This window comes from Nerophis lumbriciformis, linkage group LG29, assembly GCF_033978685.3.
Source record: "Nerophis lumbriciformis linkage group LG29, RoL_Nlum_v2.1, whole genome shotgun sequence".
NCBI classification, from domain to species: domain Eukaryota; kingdom Metazoa; phylum Chordata; class Actinopteri; order Syngnathiformes; family Syngnathidae; genus Nerophis; species Nerophis lumbriciformis.
In genome coordinates, this window is record NC_084576.2 from 31,069,100 (window position 1) to 31,085,685 (window position 16,586).

Here is a 16,586-nt window from a genome sequence, read left to right on the forward strand (position 1 = left end):
TCGTGGATCTACACCTGACATCCACTGTAATGATACCAAGTACAATTGCATATCTAGTTGATACTATGATGGGACAGTTTAGTCGCCACTCTTTACACCCAGTTGGTCATTCACTGTGATTGGATGCTCCAGGCCTTGCTGACGGCGCGCCAGGAGAAAGAGATCCAGTTAAAGATGCTCATCACCAGAGGAGAAGCGGTCCAGAGAAACACCTCCGCAAACGGTGTAGCTGTGGTCCAGGAGCAGATACAGGAGCTCAAAGACTCCTGGGATGCTCTGCTCTCTGCCTGCATCCAGTGCAAAAGGTGAGCGATCCACACCTGAGATTCTTCTAATCCAGCGGTGTCGAACTAGTTTTCATTGAGGGCCACATCGCAGTGATGGCTTCCATCAAAGGGCTTCTTGTAACAGCAAATATTATGAATTATGCATTTTATTATTGAAAATATTTTTTTTATGTACACAGTAAAAAAAAAAAAAGGGCCACTCAATCACCAGAATGTGACAATGAAATATTCAGTATTTTTACAACATATTACGGTAAATGAAAAAACAATAACACTTTTTGAATTCTGCCATCTGAGCTGCCAGATTTTCACCGTAATTATTTGTTTTCTATTTGCGGTAATACACCTTAAAAAAAAAAAAAAAAATGTGTTTTTCTTTTCAGTTTCTAGTAAAGACCACCATAAATTTTACCGTAAAATCTATTTTAATTTTTTCAGTGTACAATTCGATGCATAACTTGCCTAATCAGAAGTCAAGCAGATATTTAAGTATTTATTTTTATTTTGACAAAAAAATGTGTTCCAATATTGGATATTATTAAAGTTTAAAGTGTATGCAATTTTGTGCAGTGCATACATTTTTTTCCTGTCAATATGTAAAATAAAAAAATAGGTTGTTTATTGACGCATATTGTTTCCAGGGGTTTGTGGGCCATAAAAAATGATGTGGCGGGCCAAACAATTTTCTGCTTGTAAAAAATTGATTTTCTGAAGTAAATTTATAAGTAAAAACAGCAATTTTCTGCCATTAAAAAAAAGATCATTTTCTGCATGTAAAAAATAGATTTGCAAGTATAAAAACAATTTTCTGCAAGTAAAAAAACTATTTTCTGAAGTAAAAAAAACAATTTATAAGTAAAAACAGCAATTTTCTGCCATTAAAAAAAAAGATCATTTTCTGCATGTAAAAAATAGATTTGCAAGTATAAAAACAATTTTCTGCAAGTAAAAAAACTATTTTCTGAAGTAAAAAAAACAATTTATAAGTAAAAACAGCAATTTTCTGCCATTAAAAAAAAGATCATTTTCTGCATGTAAAAAATAGATTTGCAAGTATAAAAACAATTTTCTGCAAGTAAAAAAACAATTTTCTGAAGTAAAAAAAACAATTTATAAGTAAAAACAGCAATTTTCTGCCATTAAAAAAAGATCATTTTCTGCATGTAAAAAATAGACTTGCAAGTATAAAAACAATTTTCTGCAAGTAAAAAAACTATTTTCTGAAGTAAAAAAAACTATTTATAAGTAAAAACAGCAATTTTCTGCCATTAAAAAAAAGATCATTTTCTGCATGTAAAAAATAGACTTGCAAGTATAAAAACAATTTTCTGCAAGTAAAAAAACAATTTTCTGAAGTAAAAAAAACAATTTATAAGTAAAAACAGCAATTTTCTGCCATTAAAAAAAAGATCATTTTCTGCATGTAAAAAATAGACTTGCAAGTATAAAAACAATTTTCTGCAAGTAAAAAAACAATTTTCTGAAGTAAAAAAAACAATTTATAAGTAAAAACAGCAATTTTCTGCCATTAAAAAAAAGATCATTTTCTGCATGTAAAAAATAGATTTGCAAGTATAAAAACAATTTTCTGCAAGTAAAAAAACAATTTTCTGAAGTAAAAAAAACAATTTATAAGTAAAAACAGCAATTTTCTGCCATTAAAAAAAAGATCATTTTCTGCATGTAAAAAATAGATTTGCAAGTATAAAAACAATTTTCTGCAAGTAAAAAAAAAAATTTCTGAAGTAAAAAAAACAATTTATAAGTAAAAACAGCAATTTTCTGCCATTAAAAAAAAGATCATTTTCTGCATGTAAAAAATAGATTTGCAAGTATAAAAACAATTTTCTGCAAGTAAAAAAACAATTTTCTGAAGTAAAAAAAACAATTTATAAGTAAAAACAGCAATTTTCTGCCATTAAAAAAAAGATCATTTTCTGCATGTAAAAAATAGATTTGCAAGTATAAAAACAATTTTCTGCAAGTAAAAAAACAATTTTCTGAAGTAAAAAAAAAAACAATTTATAAGTAAAAACAGCAATTTTCTGCCATTAAAAAAAAGATCATTTTCTGCATGTAAAAAATAGATTTGCAAGTATAAAAACAATTTTCTGCAAGTAAAAAAAAAATTTTCTGAAGTAAAAAAAAACAATTTATAAGTAAAAACAGCAATTTTCTGCCATTAAAAAAAAGATCATTTTCTGCATGTAAAAAATAGATTTGCAAGTATAAAAACAATTTTCTGCAAGTAAAAAAACAATTTTCTGAAGTAAAAAAAACAATTTATAAGTAAAAACAGCAATTTTCTGCAATTAAAAAAAAGGTCATTTTCTGCATGTAAAAAATAGATTTGCAAGTATAAAAACAATTTTCTGCAAGTAAAAAAACAATTTTCTGAAGTAAAAAAAACAATTTATAAGTAAAAACAGCAATTTTCTGCCATTAAAAAAAAGATCATTTTCTGCATGTAAAAAATAGATTTGCAAGTATAAAAACAATTTTCTGCAAGTAAAAAAACAATTTTCTGAAGTAAAAAAAACAATTTATAAGTAAAAACAGCAATTTTCTGCCATTAAAAAAAAAGATCATTTTCTGCATGTAAAAAATAGATTTGCAAGTATAAAAACAATTTTCTGCAAGTAAAAAAACAATTTTCTGAAGTAAAAAAAACAATTTATAAGTAAAAACAGCAATTTTCTGCCATTAAAAAAAAGATCATTTTCTGCATGTAAAAAATAGATTTGCAAGTATAAAAACAATTTTCTGCAAGTAAAAAAACAATTTTCTGAAGTAAAAAAAACAATTTATAAGTAAAAACAGCAATTTTCTGCCATTAAAAAAAGATCAGTTTCTGCATGTAAAAAATAGATTTGCAAGTATAAAAACAATTTTCTGCAAGTAAAAAAACAATTTTCTGAAGTAAAAAAAACAATTTATAAGTAAAAACAGCAATTTTCTCCCATTAAAAAAATGATCATTTTCTGCATGTAAAAAATGGATTTGCAAGTATAAAAACAATTTTCTGCAAGTAAAAAAACAATTCTTAAGTGAAAAAAAACAATTTTCTGCAATTAAAAAAAAAGGAAAATTTTCTGCATGTAAAAATAGATTTTCAAGTATAAAAACAATTTTCTGAAGTAAAAAAAACTATTTATAAGTAAAAACAGCAATTTTCTGCCATTAAAAAAAATTAAAAAATCTGCATGTAAAAAATAGATTTGCAAGTATAAAAACAATTTTCTGCAAGTAAAAAAACAATTCTTAAGTAAAAAAAACAATTTTCTGCAATTAAAAAAAGGAACATTTTCTGCATGTAAAAATTGATTTTCAAGTATAAAAACAATTTTCTCCAAGTAAAAAAAAAAATGTGTAAGTAAAAAAACAACAACAATTCTGCAAGTAAAAAAAACAATTCGTAAGTAAAAGAAACAATTTTCTGCATGTAAAAAATAGATTTGCAAGTATAAAAACAATTTTCTGAAGTAAAAAAAACAATTTATAAGTAAAAACAGCAATTTTCTGCCATTAAAAAAAATAAAAATTCTGCATGTAAAAAATAGATTTGCAAGTAAAAAAAACAATTTTCTGCAATTAAAAAAAAGGAAAATTTTCTGCATGTAAAAATTGATTTTCAAGTACAAAAACAATTTTCTCCAAGTAAAACAAAAAATGTGTAAGTAAAAAAAAAAAACTATTCTGCAAGTAAAAAAAACTATTCATAAGTAAAAGAAACAATTTTCTGCATGTAAAAAATAGATTTGCAAGTATAAAAACAATTTTCTGAAGTAAAAAAAACAATTTATAAGTAAAAACAGCAATTTTCTGCCATTAAAAAAAAATAAAATTCTGCATGTAAAAAATAGATTTGCAAGTAAAAAAAAACAATTTTCTGCAATTAAAAAAAAAGGAAAATTTTCTGCATGTAAAAATTGATTTTCAAGTACAAAAACAATTTTCTCCAAGTAAAAAAAAAAATGTGTAAGTAAAAAAAAACAACCAATTCTGCAAGTAAAAAAACAATTCATAAGTAAAAGAAACAATTTTCTGCATGTAAAAAATAGATTTGCAAGTATAAAAACAATTTTCTGAAGTAAAAAAAACAATTTATAAGTAAAAACAGCAATTTTCTGCCATTAAAAAAAAAAAAATTCTGCATGTAAAAAATAGATTTGCAAGTAAAAAAAACAATTTTCTGCAATTAAAAAAAAAGGAAAATTTTCTGCATGTAAAAATTGATTTTCAAGTACAAAAACAATTTTCTCCAAGTAAAAAAACAATTTTCTGAAGTAAAAAAAACAATTTATAAGTAAAAACAGCAATTTTCTGCCATTAAAAAAAAGATCATTTTCTGCATGTAAAAAATAGATTTGCAAGTATAAAAACAATTTTCTGCAAGTAAAAAAACAATTTTCTGAAGTAAAAAAAACAATTTATAAGTAAAAACAGCAATTTTCTGCCATTAAAAAAATGATCATTTTCTGCATGTAAAAAATGGATTTGCAAGTATAAAAACAATTTTCTGCAAGTAAAAAAACAATTCTTAAGTGAAAAAAAACAATTTTCTGCAATTAAAAAAAAAAGGAAAATTTTCTGCATGTAAAAATAGATTTTCAAGTATAAAAACAATTTTCTGAAGTAAAAAAAACTATTTATAAGTAAAAACAGCAATTTTCTGCCATTAAAAAAAATTAAAAAATCTGCATGTAAAAAATAGATTTGCAAGTATAAAAACAATTTTCTGCAAGTAAAAAAACAATTCTTAAGTAAAAAAAAACAATTTTCTGCAATTAAAAAAAAAGGAAAATTTTCTGCATGTAAAAATTGATTTTCAAGTATAAAAACAATTTTCTCCAAGTAAAAAAAAAAATGTGTAAGTAAAAAAACAACAACAATTCTGCAAGTAAAAAAAACAATTCGTAAGTAAAAGAAACAATTTTCTGCATGTAAAAAATAGATTTGCAAGTATAAAAACAATTTTCTGAAGTAAAAAAAACAATTTATAAGTAAAAACAGCAATTTTCTGCCATTAAAAAAAATAAAAATTCTGCATGTAAAAAATAGATTTGCAAGTAAAAAAAACAATTTTCTGCAATTAAAAAAAAGGAAAATTTTCTGCATGTAAAAATTGATTTTCAAGTACAAAAACAATTTTCTCCAAGTAAAACAAAAAATGTGTAAGTAAAAAAAACAAACTATTCTGCAAGTAAAAAAAACTATTCATAAGTACAAGAAACAATTTTCTGCATGTAAAAAATAGATTTGCAAGTATAAAAACAATTTTCTGAAGTAAAAAAAACAATTTATAAGTAAAAACAGCAATTTTCTGCCATTAAAAAAAAATAAAATTCTGCATGTAAAAAATAGATTTGCAAGTAAAAAAAAACAATTTTCTGCAATTAAAAAAAAGGAAAATTTTCTGCATGTAAAAATTGATTTTCAAGTACAAAAACAATTTTCTCCAAGTAAAAAAAAAAATGTGTAATTAAAAAAAAAAAACAATTCTGCAAGTAAAAAAAACAATTCATAAGTAAAAGAAACAATTTTCTGCATGTAAAAAATAGATTTGCAAGTATAAAAACAATTTTCTGAAGTAAAAAAAACAATTTATAAGTAAAAACAGCAATTTTCTGCCATTAAAAAAAAAAAAATTCTGCATGTAAAAAATAGATTTGCAAGTAAAAAAAACAATTTTCTGCAATTAAAAAAAAGGAAAATTTTCTGCATGTAAAAATTGATTTTCAAGTACAAAAACAATTTTCTCCAAGTAAAAAAAAAAAAGTGTAAGTAAAAAAAAAAAACAATTCATAAGTAAAAGAAACAATTTTCTGCATGTAAAAAATAGATTTGCAAGTATAAAAACAATTTTCTGAAGTAAAAAAAAACAATTTATAAGTAAAAACAGCAATTTTCTGCCATTAAAAAAAAAAAAAATTCTGCATGTAAAAAATAGATTTGCAAGTATAAAAACAATTTTCTGAAGTAAAAAAAACAATTTCTAAGTAAAAACAGCAATTTTCTGCCATTAAAAAAAATAAAAATTCTGCATGTAAAAAATAGATTTGCAAGTAAAAAAAACAATTTTCTGCAATTAAAAAAAAGGAAAATTTTCTGCATGTAAAAATTGATTTTCAAGTACAAAAACAATTTTCTCCAAGTAAAACAAAAAATGTGTAAGTAAAAAAAACAAACTATTCTGCAAGTAAAAAAAACTATTCATAAGTACAAGAAACAATTTTCTGCATGTAAAAAATAGATTTGCAAGTATAAAAACAATTTTCTGAAGTAAAAAAAACAATTTATAAGTAAAAACAGCAATTTTCTGCCATTAAAAAAAAATAAAATTCTGCATGTAAAAAATAGATTTGCAAGTAAAAAAAAACAATTTTCTGCAATTAAAAAAAAGGAAAATTTTCTGCATGTAAAAATTGATTTTCAAGTACAAAAACAATTTTCTCCAAGTAAAAAAAAAAATGTGTAATTAAAAAAAAAAAACAATTCTGCAAGTAAAAAAAACAATTCATAAGTAAAAGAAACAATTTTCTGCATGTAAAAAATAGATTTGCAAGTATAAAAACAATTTTCTGAAGTAAAAAAAACAATTTATAAGTAAAAACAGCAATTTTCTCCCATTAAAAAAATGATCATTTTCTGCATGTAAAAAATGGATTTGCAAGTATAAAAACAATTTTCTGCAAGTAAAAAAACAATTCTTAAGTGAAAAAAAACAATTTTCTGCAATTAAAAAAAAAGGAAAATTTTCTGCATGTAAAAATAGATTTTCAAGTATAAAAACAATTTTCTGAAGTAAAAAAAACTATTTATAAGTAAAAACAGCAATTTTCTGCCATTAAAAAAAATTAAAAAATCTGCATGTAAAAAATAGATTTGCAAGTATAAAAACAATTTTCTGCAAGTAAAAAAACAATTCTTAAGTAAAAAAAACAATTTTCTGCAATTAAAAAAAGGAACATTTTCTGCATGTAAAAATTGATTTTCAAGTATAAAAACAATTTTCTCCAAGTAAAAAAAAAAATGTGTAAGTAAAAAAACAACAACAATTCTGCAAGTAAAAAAAACAATTCGTAAGTAAAAGAAACAATTTTCTGCATGTAAAAAATAGATTTGCAAGTATAAAAACAATTTTCTGAAGTAAAAAAAACAATTTATAAGTAAAAACAGCAATTTTCTGCCATTAAAAAAAATAAAAATTCTGCATGTAAAAAATAGATTTGCAAGTAAAAAAAACAATTTTCTGCAATTAAAAAAAAGGAAAATTTTCTGCATGTAAAAATTGATTTTCAAGTACAAAAACAATTTTCTCCAAGTAAAACAAAAAATGTGTAAGTAAAAAAAAAAAACTATTCTGCAAGTAAAAAAAACTATTCATAAGTAAAAGAAACAATTTTCTGCATGTAAAAAATAGATTTGCAAGTATAAAAACAATTTTCTGAAGTAAAAAAAACAATTTATAAGTAAAAACAGCAATTTTCTGCCATTAAAAAAAAATAAAATTCTGCATGTAAAAAATAGATTTGCAAGTAAAAAAAAACAATTTTCTGCAATTAAAAAAAAAGGAAAATTTTCTGCATGTAAAAATTGATTTTCAAGTACAAAAACAATTTTCTCCAAGTAAAAAAAAAAATGTGTAAGTAAAAAAAAACAACCAATTCTGCAAGTAAAAAAACAATTCATAAGTAAAAGAAACAATTTTCTGCATGTAAAAAATAGATTTGCAAGTATAAAAACAATTTTCTGAAGTAAAAAAAACAATTTATAAGTAAAAACAGCAATTTTCTGCCATTAAAAAAAAAAAAATTCTGCATGTAAAAAATAGATTTGCAAGTAAAAAAAACAATTTTCTGCAATTAAAAAAAAAGGAAAATTTTCTGCATGTAAAAATTGATTTTCAAGTACAAAAACAATTTTCTCCAAGTAAAAAAACAATTTTCTGAAGTAAAAAAAACAATTTATAAGTAAAAACAGCAATTTTCTGCCATTAAAAAAAAGATCATTTTCTGCATGTAAAAAATAGATTTGCAAGTATAAAAACAATTTTCTGCAAGTAAAAAAACAATTTTCTGAAGTAAAAAAAACAATTTATAAGTAAAAACAGCAATTTTCTGCCATTAAAAAAATGATCATTTTCTGCATGTAAAAAATGGATTTGCAAGTATAAAAACAATTTTCTGCAAGTAAAAAAACAATTCTTAAGTGAAAAAAAACAATTTTCTGCAATTAAAAAAAAAGGAAAATTTTCTGCATGTAAAAATAGATTTTCAAGTATAAAAACAATTTTCTGAAGTAAAAAAAACTATTTATAAGTAAAAACAGCAATTTTCTGCCATTAAAAAAAATTAAAAAATCTGCATGTAAAAAATAGATTTGCAAGTATAAAAACAATTTTCTGCAAGTAAAAAAACAATTCTTAAGTAAAAAAAAACAATTTTCTGCAATTAAAAAAAAAGGAAAATTTTCTGCATGTAAAAATTGATTTTCAAGTATAAAAACAATTTTCTCCAAGTAAAAAAAAAAATGTGTAAGTAAAAAAACAACAACAATTCTGCAAGTAAAAAAAACAATTCGTAAGTAAAAGAAACAATTTTCTGCATGTAAAAAATAGATTTGCAAGTATAAAAACAATTTTCTGAAGTAAAAAAAACAATTTCTAAGTAAAAACAGCAATTTTCTGCCATTAAAAAAAATAAAAATTCTGCATGTAAAAAATAGATTTGCAAGTAAAAAAAACAATTTTCTGCAATTAAAAAAAAGGAAAATTTTCTGCATGTAAAAATTGATTTTCAAGTACAAAAACAATTTTCTCCAAGTAAAACAAAAAATGTGTAAGTAAAAAAAACAAACTATTCTGCAAGTAAAAAAAACTATTCATAAGTACAAGAAACAATTTTCTGCATGTAAAAAATAGATTTGCAAGTATAAAAACAATTTTCTGAAGTAAAAAAAACAATTTATAAGTAAAAACAGCAATTTTCTGCCATTAAAAAAAAATAAAATTCTGCATGTAAAAAATAGATTTGCAAGTAAAAAAAAACAATTTTCTGCAATTAAAAAAAAGGAAAATTTTCTGCATGTAAAAATTGATTTTCAAGTACAAAAACAATTTTCTCCAAGTAAAAAAAAAAATGTGTAATTAAAAAAAAAAAACAATTCTGCAAGTAAAAAAAACAATTCATAAGTAAAAGAAACAATTTTCTGCATGTAAAAAATAGATTTGCAAGTATAAAAACAATTTTCTGAAGTAAAAAAAACAATTTATAAGTAAAAACAGCAATTTTCTGCCATTAAAAAAAAAAAAATTCTGCATGTAAAAAATAGATTTGCAAGTAAAAAAAACAATTTTCTGCAATTAAAAAAAAGGAAAATTTTCTGCATGTAAAAATTGATTTTCAAGTACAAAAACAATTTTCTCCAAGTAAAAAAAAAAAAGTGTAAGTAAAAAAAAAAAACAATTCATAAGTAAAAGAAACAATTTTCTGCATGTAAAAAATAGATTTGCAAGTATAAAAACAATTTTCTGAAGTAAAAAAAAACAATTTATAAGTAAAAACAGCAATTTTCTGCCATTAAAAAAAAAAAAAATTCTGCATGTAAAAAATAGATTTGCAAGTAAAAAAAACAATTTTCTGCAATTAAAAAAAAAGGAACATTTTCTGCATGTAAAAATTTATTTTCAAGTACAAAAACAATTTTCTCCAAGTAAAAAAAAAAATGTGTAAGTAAAAAAACAAAACAATTCTGCAAGTAAAAAGAACAATTCATAAGTAAAAGAAACAATTTTCTGCATGTAAAAAATAGATTTGCAAGTATAAAAACAATTTTCTGAAGTAAAAAAAACAATTTATAAGTAAAAACAGCAATTTTCTGCCATTAAAAAAAAATAAAAATTCTGCATGTAAAAAATAGATTTGCAAGTAAAAAAAACAATTTTCTGCAATTAAAAAAAAAGGACAATTTTCTGCATGTAAAAATTGATTTTCAAGTACAAAAACAATTTTCTCCAAGTAAAAAAAAAAATGTGTAAGTAAAAGAAAAAACAATTCTGCAAGTAAAAAAACCAATTCATAAGTAAAAGAAACAATTTTCTGCATGTAAAAAATAGATTTGCAAGTATAAAAACAATTTTCTGAAGTAAAAAAAACAATTTATAAGTAAAAACAGCAATTTTCTGCCATTAAAAAAAATAAAAATTCTGCATGTAAAAAATAGATTTGCAAGTAAAAAAAACAATTTTCTGCAATTAAAAAAAAAGGAACATTTTCTGCATGTAAAAATTGATTTTCAAGTACAAAAACAATTTTCTCCAAGTAAAAAAAATATGTGTAAGTAAAAAACAACAACAATTCTGCAAATTAAAAAAACAATTCTGCAAGTAAAAAAAACAATTCATAAGTAAAAGAAACAATTTTCTGCATGTAAAAAATAGATTTGCAAGTATAAAAACAATTTTCTGAAGTAAAAAAAACAATTTATAAGTAAAAACAGCAATTTTCTGCCATTAAAAAAAAAAAAAAAATCTGCATGTAAAAAATAGATTTGCAAGTAAAAAAAACAATTTTCTGCAATTAAAAAAAAAGGAAAATTTTCTGCATGTAAAAATTTATTTTCAAGTACAAAAACAATTTTCTCCAAGTAAAAAAAAAAAGTGTACCGGTAAGTAAAAAAACAAAACAATTCTGCAAGTAAAAAAAAACAATTCGTAAGTAAAAGAAACAATTTTCTGCAAGTAAAAAAACTATTCGGAAGTAAAAAAACAAACACATTTCTTCCGTTTGAAACCTGTGTTCTAATCCAACAGCCAACTGGAAGGTTCTCTGTCCCAGTGGACCAGTTACCAGGAGGACGTGCGTCAGTTTGTGAGCTGGCTGGAGCACGTTGAAGAGAACCTGGACCCGACTGATCAGCAGTGCCCTGAGATGCGAGACAAAACTGCCAATCTCAGCAGAGCCAAGGTGACACAGTCCTCTGCACAACACATCACTTCTGGGATCAGTGCCAGCAATGCCATTCCTTACTCTACGTACTCTGTTTAGTACAATGCCATCTGTGGAGTGAAATTACTGCCAAAACTCCACAAACACACAAAAATGTTTTTACTCAATTTAAAAAAAAACATTCACAAGTTAAAAAAAAAAAGCAATTTTCTGCAATTTAAAAAAAAAGATAATTTTCTGCATGTAAAAAATAGATTTGTAAGTAAAAATAACAATTTTCTGCATGTAAAAAATTGATTTGCAAGTATAAGAACAATTTTCTGAAGTAAAAAAAACAATTTATAAGTAAAAACAGCAATTTTCTGCATGTAAGAAAATAGATTTGCAAGTATAAAAACAATTTTCTGCAAGTAAAAAAAACAATTTGTAAGTAAAAAAAACTATTTTCTGCAATTAAAAAAAAAGGAAAATGTTCTTCATTATGCAATTATATTCATAAAGTCAGTAAATATGTCCCTGGACACATGAAAACTTAAATTATGACCAATGTATGATCCTGTAACTACTTGGTATCGGATCGATACCCAAATTTGTGGTATCATCCAAAACTAATGTGAAGTATCAAAGAAGAGAAGAATAAGTGATTATTACATTTGAACAGAAGTGTAGATAGAACATGTTCAAACAGAAAATAAGCAGATATTAACAGTAAATGAACAAGTGGATTAATAATCAATTTTTACAGTTTGTCCTTAATAACGTAAACAAAATAATAGGTGTATAAATGACACAATATGTTACTGCATAGACTAATTAGGAGTCTTAGTTTGTTTACTTACTACTAAAAGACAAGTTGTCTAGTATGTTCACTATTTTATTTAAAGACTAAATGACAATAATAAACATATGTTTCATGTACACTAAGGTTTTTTTGTTAAAATAAAGCCAATAATGCCATTTTTGTGGTCCCCTTTTTTTAGAAAAGTATTGAAAAGTATCAAAATGGTATGCTATTGCCAATATAACAATATACCAAACCTAGAAAATGGAGGACCAAGCCTCCCCAAAAATGCTGCGCCCTGCTTTTTGCCTGCAGGCGCGACACAAAATGAATAAATGAAGCACTCGCACATGGAGGAACATTTGGCTCAACCCAAAAGTTTGCAAATAGAGGGGTTGGTAAATCTAGGTTCCACTGTATAAGAGTTTTCTTTTTCGCTTTATCTGAGTTGTCTACTTTTGACCTTCCCAGTTACTCTACGAGGAAGTGCTCAGCCACGACGCCCTGTTGGCCACGATCATGGCGAAGAGCACGAGTATAGCTGACAACTACGTCACTCAAATGGAGCTGCAGGACCTGCAAGAACGCTACAGCGCCATCAAAGACAGCGCCGTGGTAATGAACCTGGCCCGAAATCCACGTGAAAATGAAAAATTAACATTGCCTTTTCGACCTCAAGGGGGCTGTAGGCAAAGCGGAGGAGGTGGTGAAAAGCCACCAGGAGTACCAGAAGGGCCTCCGTGCGTTTGAAGAGTGGCTGGAGCAGGAGCAGGAGAAGCTGGGCTGCTACATGCAGCTGGAGGGGGATGTTGACATGCTGGAGGAGACACTCCAGAAGCTACAGGTATGATGGAATGTGCCACCAATGCTGTTTCACTTGATGAATTTAAGCCTTCAACTATAGAAAAAACTAGTGAGCATCCTGGATGATGCCAGTCACCCTTTGCATCAGTAGCCAGAGGAGCCTGTTCAGTGCAAGACTGCTTCATCCCAAGTGCAGGACTCAAAAACTCCTTTGTCCCACACACCATTAGACTGTACAAATCCTCTCTGGGTACTAGGATGACAGAGGATGCAAAACAATAACAGTGCAATACTTCTTCATAACATGGTCACTACTGCCTAGTTTCTCTTGTATAGATATATATATAATATTCTTATTTTACTGTTATATTTTTATTCTCATTGTTGCTTTTTATTTTTATTATTATAGTAATATTTTTCTGATTTGTTTCCATTTAAACCCCCATTATTTACTTTTTACTTTTTTAATTTGATCTCAATTTTGCACGCTGCTGCTGCACTGCAAAAAGTCAGTGTTCAAAAACAAGAAAGAAAAAAAATACAAAAATGAGGGGTATTTCATTTGAACTAAGCAAAATTATCTGCCAATAGAACAAGAAAATTCGGCTTGTCAAGACTTTCCAAAACAAGTCAAATGAAAGCGGCAAGCAGCGATGGACGGGACCGACTTTGAGGGCTCATAAAATCTCAACCGGAGCAGTAATTAAAACTCTTTCATCAACTTTTAATCAGAAGGGTTCAATCTCTCTCCTGTGCTAATTTGAAGCCGACACGACAAACGCGCTCAGAGGAGATAATGTTTGAAAAAAGGTGACTGTTTCTACTCAACTTTTGTTTTGATTTTTGCTGGGGGTTGTGAGCAGTGTTGGGACTAACGCGTTACTGTAACGCCGTTAATTTCGGCGGTAACTAGTAATCTAACGCGTTATTTTTTATATTCAGTAACTCAGTTACCGTTACCACATGATGCGTTACTGCGTTATTTTACGTTATTTTTCATGTAGTATCGGCTAGAAACAGAAGATCTGAGTGTGTTTTATTGCAGCGCTTCGGTGGAAAAGAAAAGGCGTGCTTTGTGTGGGTGGGGGCGGGGGAGACTCCCGGAGCGCAGGGGAGACGTTCCTCTAGGGCCTATGTACGTCTTCGGGGCTAACAACCTTCACTTTACCCGGCAGTGGGTATTTACAGCTGAGGGTGAATGACGAGGCCGGCGGTTTGTTGCAACTTTGTGACTTTATTGGACGCAGCCATCCACCAAGCTAGAGCACCTGCACGCACTCACTGTCGCCGTTCCCTCACCTCTCTCGCCCACTCACTCACTGACGTCACTCACCTTACATGCTGTCATATCTTAAAGGGCCACACACACACACACACACACACACACACACACACACACACACACACGCTACTCTCATAACAACTAACAAGACATCATGGCGAAGCCAGAAGTCGAGTTTTTTAACATGGAGACATTCTCAATACTTTTCTTTTGTCGAGCACAAAGAAAATAACATTTTAGTTAAATGTAAGTTGTGTCTTGGATCAAAGATCCTATCTACTTAAAGTTAAAGTGCCATTATGTTGCAGCTATTTAAAATAGTTTTGTCAATTTGTTCTGGCCTGAAATAAATTGGCCTTTTGAAACATATCTTTGTCTTTGTGTGTTGTATGTAGAGCACATTGCTTAGCAGAGTTCAGTGATGCAAATGCATGTCAAGTTGATCAACAGATTGTATTATTCTCCAGTGCAATAACAGTACTGAAATGAAGGCTAAAAGGGCATTAATGGGAGCCTTAAAAAAAGGGGGGGAAAAAGAAGTAACTAAATAGTTACTTTTCACAGTAACGCATTACTTTTTGGTGTAAGTAACTGAGTTAGTAACTAAGTTACTTTTGAAATAAAGTAACTGTAACTAGTTACTGGTTTTCAGTAACTAACCCAACACTGGTTGTGAGTGAATGAAATCTAGGTCTAGGTCTTTGTTTCATGTCTCTTCGACATTCCTACTGGGAGTTACAGGCAGTTTTGTCTTTGTTTTCTTCCTAGGGGGCGCTAGAGCGCAATTTTGAGTTTTGGGGTTTGGTTTTTTGATTAGATCGCAATTTTTACCAGTCCTGATGTGTGTGTCCAATTTGGTGAGTTTTGAAGCATGTTAAGGGGCTCAAATTACAGTTCAAAGAGGCGGCGGAATAATAATAATAAAACGCTAGAAATACAATAGGGTCCTCTGTCCCAAAGGGACTCGGTCCCTAATTAGCTAACCTCAATGAACCCCAAAATAGCTTAAAATAAGTATATTCTCACTAATAACAAGTGCACTTTTCTTGGTAGAGAAAAAAAAGAGACCTTTTTGCTCAATATGTTGAAAAACATTCTTAAATGAAGTAAATGCCATCATCTTGACATAATGACATGCGCTTGTCATTATGATTTTTGTTTTTCATGCTTGAAGTAAGAAATGATGACTTTAAAAAAGTAGTTTTATACTTGTGAGTGTTTGCAACACTTGATATTCTAGTTTCAAGCATGTTTTACTCAATATAGGTCATCAAATCTCAGCAACAAGCTGTAATATCTTACTGACATCATTTAGGACCAAAACACTTAAAACAAGTAAAACACTCTGCTTAGTCAATCAGTCAATCAATGTTTATTTATATAGCCCTAAATCACAAGTGTCTCAAAGGGCTGCACAAGCCACAACGACATCCTCGGTACAGAGCCCACATAAGGGCAAGGAAAAACTCACCCCAGTGGGACGTCGATGTGAATGACTATGAGAAACCTTGGAGAGGACCGCATATGTGGGTAACCCCCCCCCCCCCTCTAGGGGAGACCGAATGCAATGGATGTCGAGTGGGTCTAACATAATATTGTGAGAGTCTAGTCCATAGTGGATCCAACATAATAGTAAGAGTCCAGTCCATAGTGGGGCCAGCAGGAAACTATCCCGAGCGGAGACGGGTCAGCAGCGCAGAGATGTTCCCAGCCGATATACAGGCGAGCGGTACACCCCGGGTCCCGACCCCGGACAGCCAGCACCCCATCCATGGCCACCGGACCTGTGTGTCTCCCCTTCCACAAGGGGTAGGGGGGAGCAGAGGAGAAAAGAAAAGAAACGGCAGATCAACTGGTCTAAAAAAAGAGGGGGCTATTCAAAGGCTAGAGTATACAAATGAGTTTTAAGATGGGACTTAAATGCTTCTACTGAGGTAGCATCTCTAACTGTTACCGGGAGGGCATTCCATAGTACTGGAGCCCCAATAGAAAACGCTCTATAGCCCGCAGACTTTTTTTGGGCTCTGGGAATCACTAATAAGCCGGAGTTCTTTGAACGCAGATTTCTTGCCGGGACATATGGTACAATACAATCGACAAGATAGGACGGAGCTAGACCGTGTAGTATTTTATACGTAAGTAGTAAAACCTTAAAGTCACATCTTAAGTGCACAGGAAGCCAGTGCAGGTGAGCCAGTATAGGCGTAATATGATCAAACTTTCTTGTTCTTGTCAAAAGTCTAGCAGCCGCATTTTGTACCAACTGTAATCTTTTAATGCTAGACATAGGGAGACCCCAAAATAATACGTTACAGTAGTCGAGACGAGACGTAAGGAACGCATGAATAATGATCTCAGCGTCACTAGTGGACAAAATAGAACAAATTTTAGCGATATTACGGAGATGAAAGAAGGCCGTTTTAGTAACACTCTTAATGTGTGATTCAAAGGAGAGAGTTGGGTGGAAGATAATACCCAGATTC

General features: G+C 28.2%; 1 protein-coding gene across 11 annotated transcripts in view; it reads left to right on the forward strand.

The window, feature by feature from the left end:
• Nucleotides 1–16,586, forward strand: part of syne1b (spectrin repeat containing, nuclear envelope 1b) — a 469,384-nt gene that overhangs the window by 203,686 nt on the left and 249,112 nt on the right. For all 11 annotated transcript variants that reach the window (XM_072911924.1, XM_072911927.1, XM_061924513.1 and 8 more), the window contains 4 exons: nt 133–305; nt 11,101–11,254; nt 12,489–12,632; nt 12,697–12,861. In XM_072911924.1, the coding sequence (XP_072768025.1) occupies nt 133–305; nt 11,101–11,254; nt 12,489–12,632; nt 12,697–12,861 (636 nt within the window). The remainder of the gene's footprint in view (nt 1–132; nt 306–11,100; nt 11,255–12,488; nt 12,633–12,696; nt 12,862–16,586) is intronic.